Source organism: Engraulis encrasicolus, chromosome 6, assembly GCF_034702125.1.
Source record: "Engraulis encrasicolus isolate BLACKSEA-1 chromosome 6, IST_EnEncr_1.0, whole genome shotgun sequence".
Lineage (NCBI taxonomy): Eukaryota > Metazoa > Chordata > Actinopteri > Clupeiformes > Engraulidae > Engraulis > Engraulis encrasicolus.
Window position 1 is genome coordinate 5,810,013 of NC_085862.1, and position 12,500 is coordinate 5,822,512.

At 46.6% G+C, this 12,500-nt stretch overlaps 1 protein-coding gene across 4 annotated transcripts in view; it reads left to right on the top strand.

The window, feature by feature from the left end:
* Window positions 1-12,500, top strand: part of lmo4b (LIM domain only 4b) — a 49,589-nt gene that overhangs the window by 26,440 nt on the left and 10,649 nt on the right. For 3 of the 4 annotated variants that reach the window (XM_063200516.1, XM_063200515.1, XM_063200517.1), the window contains exons 3-4: window positions 4,751-4,847; window positions 7,237-7,392. In XM_063200516.1, the coding sequence (XP_063056586.1) occupies window positions 4,751-4,847; window positions 7,237-7,392 (253 nt within the window). The other variant, XM_063200518.1, reaches the window with a different exon arrangement.

Here is a 12,500-nt window from a genome sequence, read left to right on the forward strand (position 1 = left end):
GGAAACCCAGGCCTGACACAACGCTCACAGAGGCCCTAATGGAAACCCAGGCCTGACAGAATGCTCACAGAGGCCCTAATGGCAAAAAAGCACCGCCGCCTCCTCTACGCCAGGATGTACAATCAAATCCTCTTAGTCTCTGATTGCTTATGTTCCCTGGTTATTATTAGGTAGTAGCAGCACAAAAAAGATAGGCCGAGAGGGGGAGAGAGAGATAGAGAAAGAGAGAGAGAGAGAGAGAGAGAGAGAGAGAGAGAGAGAGAGAGAGAGAGAGAGAGAGAGAGAGAGAGAGAGAGAGAGAAAGAAAGGGAGAGAGAGAATGGGAGAGAGAGAAAGGGGTAAAGGGGTAGAGACTCAGAGAGAGAGAGAGAGAGAGAGAGAGAGAGAGAGAGAGAGAGAGAGAGAGAAATAGCCCACGTCAAAGGTAATACTTAGTTCCACAGTAGAGATGGACTCCGGGGGTATTTTGGATGGATAGTGGATTTTAGTGTTTTTTTTCTTTTTCCATTTTCTCTTTTCCTGGTATTGTGATTTTTAAATTTCCTCCCTTTTAGAAATGGGTATTGAGATGCATTTCTGAAAGAGAGAGAGGGAATAAAAGAGGACTATAAGCGGAGAGCATGCATGCGTTTTACATGCTGAGTGCGTCATCTGATGCCATAGGGATGAGCTTATTTTAAAATAAATAAATAAATAAAACAAATAAAAGCGCAAAATAAAAGCAAGGCCAGTCTTTCTGAGAGTTTCATTGCCCATGTAAAGTAAACGCAAATCCATGGCCCACGTCTGGTGCACGCGCTGTATGACTGCCTGATGTACTCAGTTTGTGACGCACATTTTCCCCATTAGTAAATATACAATTACTGCATTACAACTACTGGTATGGAATGGATGAGTCTTCTCTATGCACTCTCTTTGAACTCCTCAACCTTCCGCTGCTGTGTACATTTTCCATTATATCTCTATTATTGGGCGCAAAGACTCACATGTGCTTTTTTTTGTTGCATCTGAACCTTGGTCAGGAATGATACATAGTCGTGCTGTGTGTGTGAATGGATACGTGTGTGTGTGAATGGATGTGCGGATGTTTCTAGTAGGATTGAGGCTGGTGTTAGCTGTACACCATACATGAGACTCTAACGTTCCTTGGAGAGTTGGTCTTTCAATCTCCGGTCCGGTTGCTGGTTCGAATCCCCCCTGACCTCTCCCTACACCTCCATCCATGGCTGAAGTGCCCTTGAGCAAGGCACCTAACCCCACATTGCTCCAGGGACTGTAACCAATACCCTGAAAAATAATAGTAGTAAGTCACTTTTAACAAATGAAAGCGTCAGCTAAGTGAAATGTAATGTAATAATGTAATATGGCCCTGCTGTGGCTCTAATGGTAGGGCACTGGGCTGCTACACCGGCGACCCCCGGTTTCGATTGCCGATCCTTCCCCATCTCTCTCTCTCTCTCCACCATTTGTTTCCTGTCTCTCTCTCTCACTGTCCTATTGCAAAATAAAGGCATGAAAGCCCCTACAAATATAGAATAGAATAGAAAGCCTTTATTGTCAGTATACAACGTATACCGAGATTTTAGCTTCCCTACGTAGTGCACAGTCCTTTATAGATGAACATTGTCCAGTAAGTGTGTGTTCATTGTTGTAACAGCTTTGGGGAAGAAGCTGTTCTTCATCCTATTGGTTCTGGCTGGCAATGCCTTGTAGCGCCTGCCAGAGGGCAACAGTGTAAAGAGATGAAAGCCAGGATGTGTGGGATCTTTAATGATACTCCTGGCTCTGCTTACGCAGCGTGAGTTGTAGATGGTGGGTATGGGAGGCAGGGGGCAGCCTATGATTTTCTGTGCTGTTTTGGTCACCCTCTGCAGTCTCTTCCTGTCAGCCTCAGTGCAACTTGAGTGCCACACTGACACTGCGTAGGTCAGCAGGCTCTCTATGGTGGAACGGTAAAAGGTCACCAGCAAGCTTGAGTCTAACTGTTCTTTCTTGAGTACTCTGAGGAAGTGCAATCGCTGCTGGGCCTTTTTTACCAGAGCCGAGGTGTTAGTCGACCAGGAGAGATCAGCGGAGATGTGTACACCTAGGAATTTAAATGAGCTCACTTGCTCTACACATTCTCCATTGATGTACAGGGGGGCAGGAGCATCTTTGTTCCGATTGAAGTCCAGGATGAGCTCCTTTGTCTTGGAGATGTTCAGGGCCAGGTTGTTGGATGCACACCACTCTCCAAGTTTCAGGACCTCATCCCTGTAGGCCTCCTCCTTTCCCTCGGTTATCAGCCCCACCACTGTTGTGTCATCTGCAAATTTGACAATGATGTTCTCTGGGTGGATGGGGCTACAGTCAAACGTGTAGAGGGAGTAGAGAAGTGGGCTCAACACACATCCTTGGGGCGAGCCGGTGCTGAGGGTGCGGGTGGTTGAGAGATGGTGACCTAGTTTCACCTGTTGGGGACGATTAATAAGGAAGTCTTTGATCCAGGAGCATGTGGATGATGGAAGTCCTAGATGTCTCAGCTTGGGGATTAGGATGTCAGGAATGATGGTGTTAAAAGCTGAGCTATAATCGATGAAGAGCATCCTGACGTAGCTTCCTTGTCTTTCCAGGTGACTCAGTGCAGAGTGGAGAGCAATGGCTATTGCATCCTCAGTGGATCTGTTTGCCCGGTATGCAAACTGATGAGGGTCTAGGGTTGGGGGGAGACAGGCCTTTATATGCCTCAGCACAAGTTTTTCAAAGCACTTGGTGATGACTGGAGTGAGTGCAACAGGGCGAAAGTCATTGAGGGTGGTAGCAGATGCCTTTTTTGGAACAGGTATGATGGTGGCAGATTTCAAGCAGGCTGGGATGGTGGCTTGTTTCAGTGACAGGTTGAAAATGTCAGTGAAGACTGGTGCTAGTTGGGCCGCACATGCCTTGAGCACCTTACCTGGTACACCATCCGGGCCTGTTGCTTTCCTCGGGTTCACAGCACGAAGCACTCGCTTCACGTCATCAGCCGCAACCTCCAGAGTGGGTGGGGGGGTGCTAAGGTGTGGAGTGGGTTGTTGCAGGGGCTGGAGTGGTATGCCTGAATGCTGCGCCTGAGCTTCAAAGCGGGCAAAGAAGCTGTTCAGCTCCTCCGCTAGTGCTGCATCTCCATCTCCATGAGACGCAGACTGTCCCCTATAATTAGTGATGGACTGAATACTCTGCCACATCTGCCGGGGGTTGTTCAGCTGCTCCTCAATCCTCCTTTTGTGGTCAGCTTTGGCTGCCTTGATGCCTCTTCTTAGGTCGGCGCGAGCACTGCTGTATTGCACTCTGTCACCAGACCTGAAAGCTACATCACGGGCCCTAAGGAGTGTGCGCACTTGGCTGGTCATCCATGGTTTTTGGTTTGGGTAAACCTGGATAGTCTTTTCCACAGTGACCATGCCAATACAGTACTTGATGTAAGACAGTACAGTGTCGGTATATGTGCTCAGATCCTCATGATGGAAAGCTTCCCAGTGTGTCTGCTCAAAGCAGTCCTGCAGACAGGGAGAGCATCGTCAGGCCAGGTGGTAATTGTACGGCGTGTGGGCCTTGATTGGCGGCTGAGGGGGGTGTATGCGGGGGTTAGGAATAGGGAGAGATGATCAGACTGGCCGATGTGGGGTAGGGGCGTGGCTTTGTATGCATGCTTGATGTTAGAGTACACATGGTCCAAAGTTTTTTCTCCTCTTGTTGGGCATTTAACATGCTGATGGAATTTAGGCAATACCGTTTTTAAATTGGCCTTATTAAAGTCGCCAGCCAGTAGGTGTACTGCGTTTGGGTAGGTTCTCTGATGGTCATTAATGATGTTAAGGAGCAGAGAGAGCGCTATTTTAACATTAGCGTCTGGGGGAATGTAAACAGCAGTGATCACAACAGCGGCTATCTCTCTTGGCAGATAGAATGGTCTACATCTCACTGACATGCACTCTAGGTCGGGAGAACAATGGCTATCCAAAACAGCACTGCTATTGCACCAACCTTCATGCACGTAGATGCAGAGCCCTCCTCCTCTTTTTTTCCCAGAGTTGTTATTCCGGTCCCACCTGTGTAGCGTGCGTCCTTCAAGCTGCACCGAAGCGTCGGGGATTTCTGCGTGAAGCCACGTCTCCGTGATGATAAGTGCGCAACTATCTCGAACGCAGCGATTCCCAGCGAGCAGTAATTCCAACTCATCCGTTTTGTGTACCATGGACCTGGCATTTGAGAGATAAAGGCTTGGTAGCGGAGGTTTGAGTGGCCGTTTTCTTAGTTTAGTCAAGAGTCCAGCCCTGCACCCCCTCTTTTGCTTCCTCTCTCTTCTCCGCCTGCGACGCTTGAAAGATGCGCAAACAATCCACGGTGATCCAAGCGGTCTCGCTATTTCGTCCGGAATGTTATGGAAGTTTTGAAACTCACGGCAGATCATCCTCTTTTGTTGAAAACCAATGTCAATTAATTCCACACGATTGTAGGTCATATTACTGTCCGATGTCAACAAACAAAACAAAAAAATACATACAAAAAAACATTTAGAAAGTGCGAAAGTAGGAAGAGCTGTAAGCCGCTGCATCTGAATGCGCCGCCATGGCAACGAGGTGAATATCTTGAAAAAGAAAGTTCTCAGGATATTATAATGCAAATTAATTGTCTCTCTAATATCGGAAAAAGTTTTGTTTGAGTCACATACCTTTTGGAGCAATGTTTTAATCAATTTTTTTTCTCTCTCTCTCTTGTGTGTCTGCAGGTTATTCGGCAACAGCGGGGCATGCAGTGCGTGCGGACAGTCCATCCCAGCCAGCGAACTAGTGATGCGGGCACAAGGCAACGTCTACCACCTGAAGGTGAGTAACTCTGTGTGTGTGTGTGTGAGTGTCATGAGTCTTGGGCATCCTGGGGTGCATTTCTGGAAAGTGTAGTTGTTAGCAGTTAGCAACTTCGGTAGTTGCTAATGTGAAATTGCATTGCAACCAACAAAGTAGCTAACATAGTTAGCAACTACGCTTTCCAGAAATGCACCCCTGGTTTGTTCCCGGTGTGTGACTGCTGTGCGGATAGATGCTGTTGATATGAAGCAATGAGGCAAGCTGAGTGCAGGATTCTGCTTGAGTAAAACTGTAGTGCGTATGCACAGCTCAAGCAGACCAGCAAGGACAAACTAGCACAGCACAGCACAGCACAGCACAGCCATAGCACAGCCATAACACAGCTCAGGGTAATTGACAGGAGCTCAGGACAAGGTAGCACGGCACAGCACAGCACAGCACAGCAAAGCACAGCACAGGACAAATTAAGACAGGACAGCACAGCGCAGACCAACTAAGACAGGTCAGAACAGCGCAGCACAGCACAGGGTAGCACAGGACAGGTCAGTGTAGCACAGAACAGTGCATGCTAATGCCAAACAACTATTAACTTTAATCCTGTCATTAATCCTAATGTGTCCGTGGATTTATCTGTTGTACATTATGAAGCCTGTGACCAGCTTGTGGAGATAATTTGACATGTACCCTAAACAGAGTTTATGTGCTGTAATGACACCATTATAACTAATAATGTATTAGTCAGTGAAGAGCAGGACGGAGATGTGATTCAATGAGTCACTCACTCACTCACTCACCGTGTGCACAGTGGTGCGTATTTTTGTCCAAATGCCCAGGGCCGGATTAAGATGACCTGGGGCCCCTAGGCTACAGGTTGCTGTGGGCCCCCTTGGAAGGCATTTCATGACGAAATTACATAGACAGTGTCATTTTAAAAAGACTAGGAATTAAGGATGACATTAAAAGAACATTACAATTTTTTTTTTGAATATTGCATCTTGTCACAATTCCGTATTTTTTTTTTACTTTTGGCAAATTGGGGACCCCCTGGCAGGCGGAGGCCCTAGGCTGCAGCCATATCTAGCCTGTGCATTAATCCAGCCCTGCAAATGCCTCTTCCTAACCCAAGGACACATTTGTTGCCAATCTCATTGTTAGCGGAGCGGACTCCACATTGTCATGACACCCAACCCTGGTCATGACGGTCTGAGTCAGTGTTCATATCTTATTCTTTTTGACTCTAATTCATTTCCTTCTTTCTTCCCTGTTTCCTTTCATTTACATTTGTTAACTTTGTGAAGCACATTGAGTTGCACCTGTGTATGAAATGCGCTATATAAATAAACTTGCCTTGCCTTGCCTTATTCGGCACGGTAGAATAACAAGCTCTGCAACAGAATGCATTATAGCCTACTACTGCATGGATGTTGACAACTAAACCAACTCACCAAAACCTAACAATACAATTTGTAGGTATTGTGTATTTTTTTCATTTTTAACACTATTTTCTGTTACATCCACAATTCAAATAAATAGAAATGAAATTAGATAGAAGGCATTAAACATATGAAAATCAGCACCTTGTTGGTATTATTGTTGGATGAAGAAAAGAACAGAATTCTTGGGGGAAAAATCGAATATCAGTCGATTGTCAATCTGTCTGTGTAACAGCAAGTGTCTTTGTCATCATAAAGGTATATTACGTATTATAGCCATTTAGCATTTTACTATGATTACAGGTATTTAATGCAAAAATAAATGTAATCTCAAAAGGTTTAGATGGTTTTTTTTACATAATAAAGGACTTACATTTAAATTCCAAAAAAATAGCATTAGTCTCTAATTATAGTCTGAGTACAGTATTTTACAGTATACCCAACATTACAGTAGGCCTTCATAATTAATGTAATCTGCTTGGAATCTGACTTGTATTGTATTGTTGTTGTTTTATATTGTGTTGTATTGAATTGTTGATGTTTTTTGCAAGGACCTGCACACCTTGAAAGTCTTTGATTGCCGATGCAGCTGTTAAACATTGTGAATGTTTTCAGTGTCGAGGAAAAGTACAATACAGCTTTAAGTTTTCACCATGTTATTTTTAGGCGTGAAGTGGAGCTAGTAGTTAGCTATACCAGTCGTGACTAACGGCGCCTCATGTTCCCCGTGTGTCCCCTGTGCAGTGTTTCACGTGTTCCACCTGCCGGAACCGCTTGGTGATCGTTTTCAGTGTCGAGGAAAAGTGCAATACTGCTTTCCTTTTTCACCGTGTTATTTTTTGGTGTGAAGTGGAGCTAGTAGTTAGCTATACCAGTTGTGACTAACATAACGTGGCCTCATGTTCCGTGTGTGTTCCCCTGTGCAGTGACTAACGTTGCCTCGTGTTCCCCATGTGTCCCTCCCTGTGTTTCAGTGTTTCACGTGTTCCACCTGCCGGAACCGCCTGGTCCCCGGCGACCGGTTCCACTACATCAACGGCAGCCTGTTCTGCGAACACGACAGACCCTCAGCACTCATCAACGGACACTTGAGTTCACTGCAGACGAATCCCCTACTGCCAGACCAGAAGGTACGTAAACAGCCCTGTTACAAACCTGTATTAATATTGTCATTACTCACTCACTCCCTCTCCAGATCAGATCCATGTCACTTTCTAGCTAGTGTCTCTCTCTTGCTTTCTGCCAGACTAGTAGGTACGCAACAGCTACGTTATTACAGACCTGTTTTATTTATGTTGTCATTGGTACGCAAACAGCCACGTTACAGACCTGTGTTATTAATATTGTCATTGGAACGCAACAGCCTCGTTACAGACCTGTGCTATTCATTTTATCATTGGTACGCAACAACACAGTTTTAAACCTGTGTATTAATGTTATCATTGGTACACAACAGCTCCATTACAGACCTGTGTTATTAATTTTATCATTGGTACTCAACACAACAGCCCCGTTACAGACCATGGTATTAATGTTACAATTGGTACGCAACAGCCCTGTTACAGACCTGTGTATTAATGTTACAATTGGTACGCAACAGCCCCGTTACAGACCTGTGTATTAATACTGTCATTGGTATACAACTGCACAGTTACAGACCTGTGTATTAATGTTGTCACTGGTACTCATCGCAACAGCCCCGTTACAGACCTGTGTATTAATGTTATCATTGGTACGCAACAGCTCCGTTACAGACCTGTGTAATAATGTTATCATTGGTACGCAACAGCCCTGTTACAGAGCTGTGTATTAATGTTGTCATTGGTACTCATTGCAACAGCTCCGTTACAGAGCTGTGTATTAATGTTGTCATTGGTACTCATTGCAACAGCTCCGTTACAGACCTGTGTAATAATGTTATCATTGGTACGCAACAGCCCTGTTACAGAGCTGTGTATTAATGTTGTCATTGGTACTCATCGCAACAGCTCCGTTACAGACCTGTGTAATAATGTTATCATTGGTACGCAACAGCTCCGTTACAGACCTGTGTATTAATACTGTCATTGGTATACAACTGCACAGTTACAGACCTGTGTATTAATGTTGTCACTGGTACTCATCGCAACAGCCCCGTTACAGACCTGTGTATTAATGTTATCATTGGTACGCAACAGTCCCGTTACAGACCTGTGTAATAATGTTATCATTGGTACGCAACAGCTCCGTTACAGACCTGTGTATTAATGTTATCATTGGTACTCAACACAACAGTCCCGTTACAGAGCTGTGTAATAATGTTATCATTGGTACACAACAGTCCCGTTACAGAGCTGTGTATTAATGTTATCATTGGTACTCATCGCAACAGCTCCGTTACAGACCTGTGTAATAATGCTATCATTGGTACGCAACAGTCCCGTTACAGAGCTGTGTATTAATGTTGTCACTGGTATGCATTGCAACAGCTCCGTTACAGAGCTGTGTAATAATGTTATCATTGGTACGCAACAGTCCCGTTACAGAGCTGTGTATTAATGTTATCATTGGTACGCAACAGCCCTGTTACAGAGCTGTGTATTAATGTTATCATTGGTACGCAACAGTCCCGTTACAGAGCTGTGTAATAATGTTATCATTGGTACGCAACAGTCCCGTTACAGAGCTGTGTAATAATGTTATCATTGGTACGCAACAGTCCCGTTACAGACCTGTGTAATAATGTTATCATTGGTACGCAACAGCCCCGCTACAGACCTGTGTAATAATGTTATCATTGGTACGCAACAGTCCCGTTACAGACCTGTGTAATAATGTTGTCATTGGTACTCATCGCAACAGCTCCGTTACAGACCTGTGTAATAATGTTATCATTGGTACGCAACAGCTCCGTTACAGACCTGTGTAATAATGTTATCATTGGTACGCAACAGTCCCGTTACAGACCTGTGTAATAATGTTATCATTGGTACGCAACAGCCCTGTTACAGAGCTGTGTATTAATGTTATCATTGGTACGCAACAGCTCCGTTACAGACCTGTGTATTAATGTTATCATTGGTACGCAACAGCCCCGTTACAGAGCTGTGTATTAATGTTATCATTGGTACGCAACAACACAGTTTCAAACCTGTGTATTAATGTTACAATTGGTACGCAACAGTCCCGTTACAGACCTGTGTGGTAGTATTATCATTGGTACACAACAGCCCCGTTACAGACCAGTGTGGTAGTATTATCATCGCTCAGTCACCCCCTCTCCAGATCTGATCCCTGTCACTTGCTCTTTCTAGCTAACAGTGTCTCCCTCTCTCGCTCTCTAACTCTCTTTGACTCTGTATTTCTCTGTATTTCTCTCTCTTTCTCTGAATGTGTCTCTCTGTTTCTCTCTTTCTCTTTCTCTGTCTGTCTATCTGTCTGTCTATCTGTCTGTCTATCTCTCTCTCACACCCTCTCTCTCTCTCTCTCTCTCTCTCTCTCTCTCTCTCTCTCTCTCTCTCTCTCTCTCTCTCTCTCTCTCTCTCTCTCTCTCTCTATCTGTCTCTCTCTCTCTGTATATTTGTCTGACTATCTGCGTGTCTGTCTGCCTCTCTTTCTCTCTCTACCTCTGTCTCTTTCTCTCTCTCTGACTCTTTCTCCCCCCCCTCTCTCTCTTCATTTCCCACTGCCTGGCTGTCTCATGGGTGTTTGGCAGAGCACTCATTGCGCCACTCTCTCTCTCTTCATCCCTCCCTCCTCTCTGCCCATCTCTCTTTCCATTTCCATCCCTCCCTCCATCTGTCTCTCTCTCTCTCTCTCTCTCTCTCTCTCTCTCTCTCTCTCTCTCTCTCTCTCTCTCTCTGTCTATCTCTCCCCCAACTGTCTGCTGTCCTCCTCCGCTGTGATCATGCCAAGTAATGAGGGGTTATCGCAACCGTGGCCACGCATTGCATGCCTCGTTTATGTGTGTGTGTGTGTGTCTGTGCGTGTGTGTGTGTGTGCGCGCACATGCGTGTGTGTCTGTATTTGTGTGTGTGTGTGTGTGTGTGTGTGTGTGTGCGTGCGTGCGTGCGTGCGTGCGTGCGTGCGTGCGTGCGTGCGTGCGCGCGTGTGTGTGTGTGTGTGTGCATTGGTGGACTTCTCCACTGCTTCCAATTGTTTCTCCATTCTGCTTATGTGGAGCGTTTCCTCAGTCAGGCCCTTAACTGTGTAACTATGTAGTAACTATGGGACGATGACCAGGAGAGTGTGAGCGACTAACTGACTGCAATGAATTATGAATTGTGTAATGCGCTGGAAAAATAAGTGGCTGTAAACGAGCGGAGGTGTCCATGTAGGGCTGTGGATGTGTGTGTGTGTGACAGAATAAGCAAGTGAACCTGAGATGTGTGTGCGTTTGCGCGTGTGTGTGCATTTGCGTGTGTGTGTGTGTGTGTGTGTGTGAGTGTGTGTGTGTGTGTGTGTGTGTGTGTGTGTGTGTGTGTGTGAGAGAGAGAGAGAGAGAGAGAGAGAGAGAGAGAGAGAGAGAGAGAGAGAGAGAGAGAGAGACTAAGCAAGTGGAGGTGTCTGTGTGTTGGTGTTGCTGTTGGTGTTTGTGAGGCTAAACGAGGATGATGGAGTGGATTGTGGAGTAGCGCTGAGCCAGGATGGAAACAGCTTCCTCAATTACGCTCTCTCTCTCTCTGCCCCAATCTCCCTCTCTCTCTCTCTCTCTCTCTCTCTCTCTCTCTCTCTCTCTCTCTCTCTCTCTCTCTCTCTCTCTCTCTCTCTCTCTCTCTCTCTCTCTCTGCCCCCCCCATTCACAGTCTGTATCTCTATTTCTCCCTCAGTGTTTCTCTCTCTCTCTCTCTCCTCTCCAATCTCTGTCCCTCTCCCTTTCTCTCTCCTCTTTCTTATTACTTCTTTCTCCCACCCTCCCTCTCTTCTCCCTCTCTCCTCTGCGCTGCTCTGTATTTGTACCTGTCTGTCTCTGTCAGCGCACTGTCTCCTTCCTCTCGCTCTCTCTCCCTCACTCTCTCTCTCTCCATCTCGCTCTCTCCCTCCTCCCTCCTTCCTCCTCTCTTTCTCCTCTCTCTATATCTCTCTGTCTCCCTCTCTCCTCTCTCTAATTGCACCTGGCCGTCCCCGTCAGTACCCCTCTCCCTCCTCCACCCATCCCCTATTTTTTCTCTCCCACTCTCCCGCCCCTCTCTACTCTCTCCTCTCCACTCCTCTTCTTCTCCTCCTCTCCTCTCCTCTTCTCTCTCCTCCTCTCCTCTCCTCTCCTCTCCTCTCCTCTCCTCTCCTCTCCTCTCCCTCTCTCCCCCTCTCCTCTCCTCTCTCCATTTGTACCTGTCGTTCCCCATCCTCTTCTCTCTCCTCCTCTCCTCTCCCTCTCTCCCGCCTGCTTCCCCTCACCTTCTCTCTCCCCCTCTCCTCTCCTCTCCTGTCCCACTCCTCTCCTCCTCTCCTCTCCTCTCCCCCTCTGCTCTCTCCCACTCTTCCTCTCCTCTCTCACACTCCCCCCCACTCCCCCTCCCCCTCTCTCCACTCTCCCTCTCCCCCTCTCCTCTCCTCTCCTCCTCTATCCCCCTCTCCTCTCCTGTCTCCATTTGTACCTGTCGTTCCCCATCAGTGCAGTGTTCTGAAGCCTGAGGCCACAGGCCGGAAGTGCAGTGCAGCGCTGGGACGGACGGACGCGCCGTGTCACCCAGAGAGCTAATTTGTATCAATTAATGTCAACCTCCTTAAAAATGAGACGCCTGCCTTCTAGCTAGCAAGCAAGTGTGTGTGTGTGTGTGTGTGTGTGTGTGCACGTGTGTGTGTGTGTGTGTGTGTGTGTGTGTGTGTGTGTGTGTGTGTGTGTGTGTGTGTGTGTGTGTGTGTGTGTGTGTGTGTGTGTGTGTGTGTGTGTGTGTGTGTGTGTGTGTTAATGTCAAACTCTTTAAGAGTGAGGGGCATGCTTGCTAATGCGTACAAGTGTGTGTGTGTGTACTAGTGTGTGTGTGTGTGTGTATATGTGTGTGTGTGTGTGGAGCACCTTAAGAATAAGAGGCCTTCTAGTTAATGCAAGGCCAGGCATGAGCAGGAGACAAGCCTGGAAAGCCTGACTGGCCGTGTGTGTGTGTGTGTGTCTGTGTCTGTGTCTGTGTGTCTGTGTGTCTGTGTCTGTGTCTGTGTCTGTGTCTGTGTCTGTGTGTCTGTGTGTCTGTGTCTGTGTCTGAGAATGTGTGCGCATGTGTGCACGTTTGTGTGTGTGTGTGTGCGTATATGTAAGTGT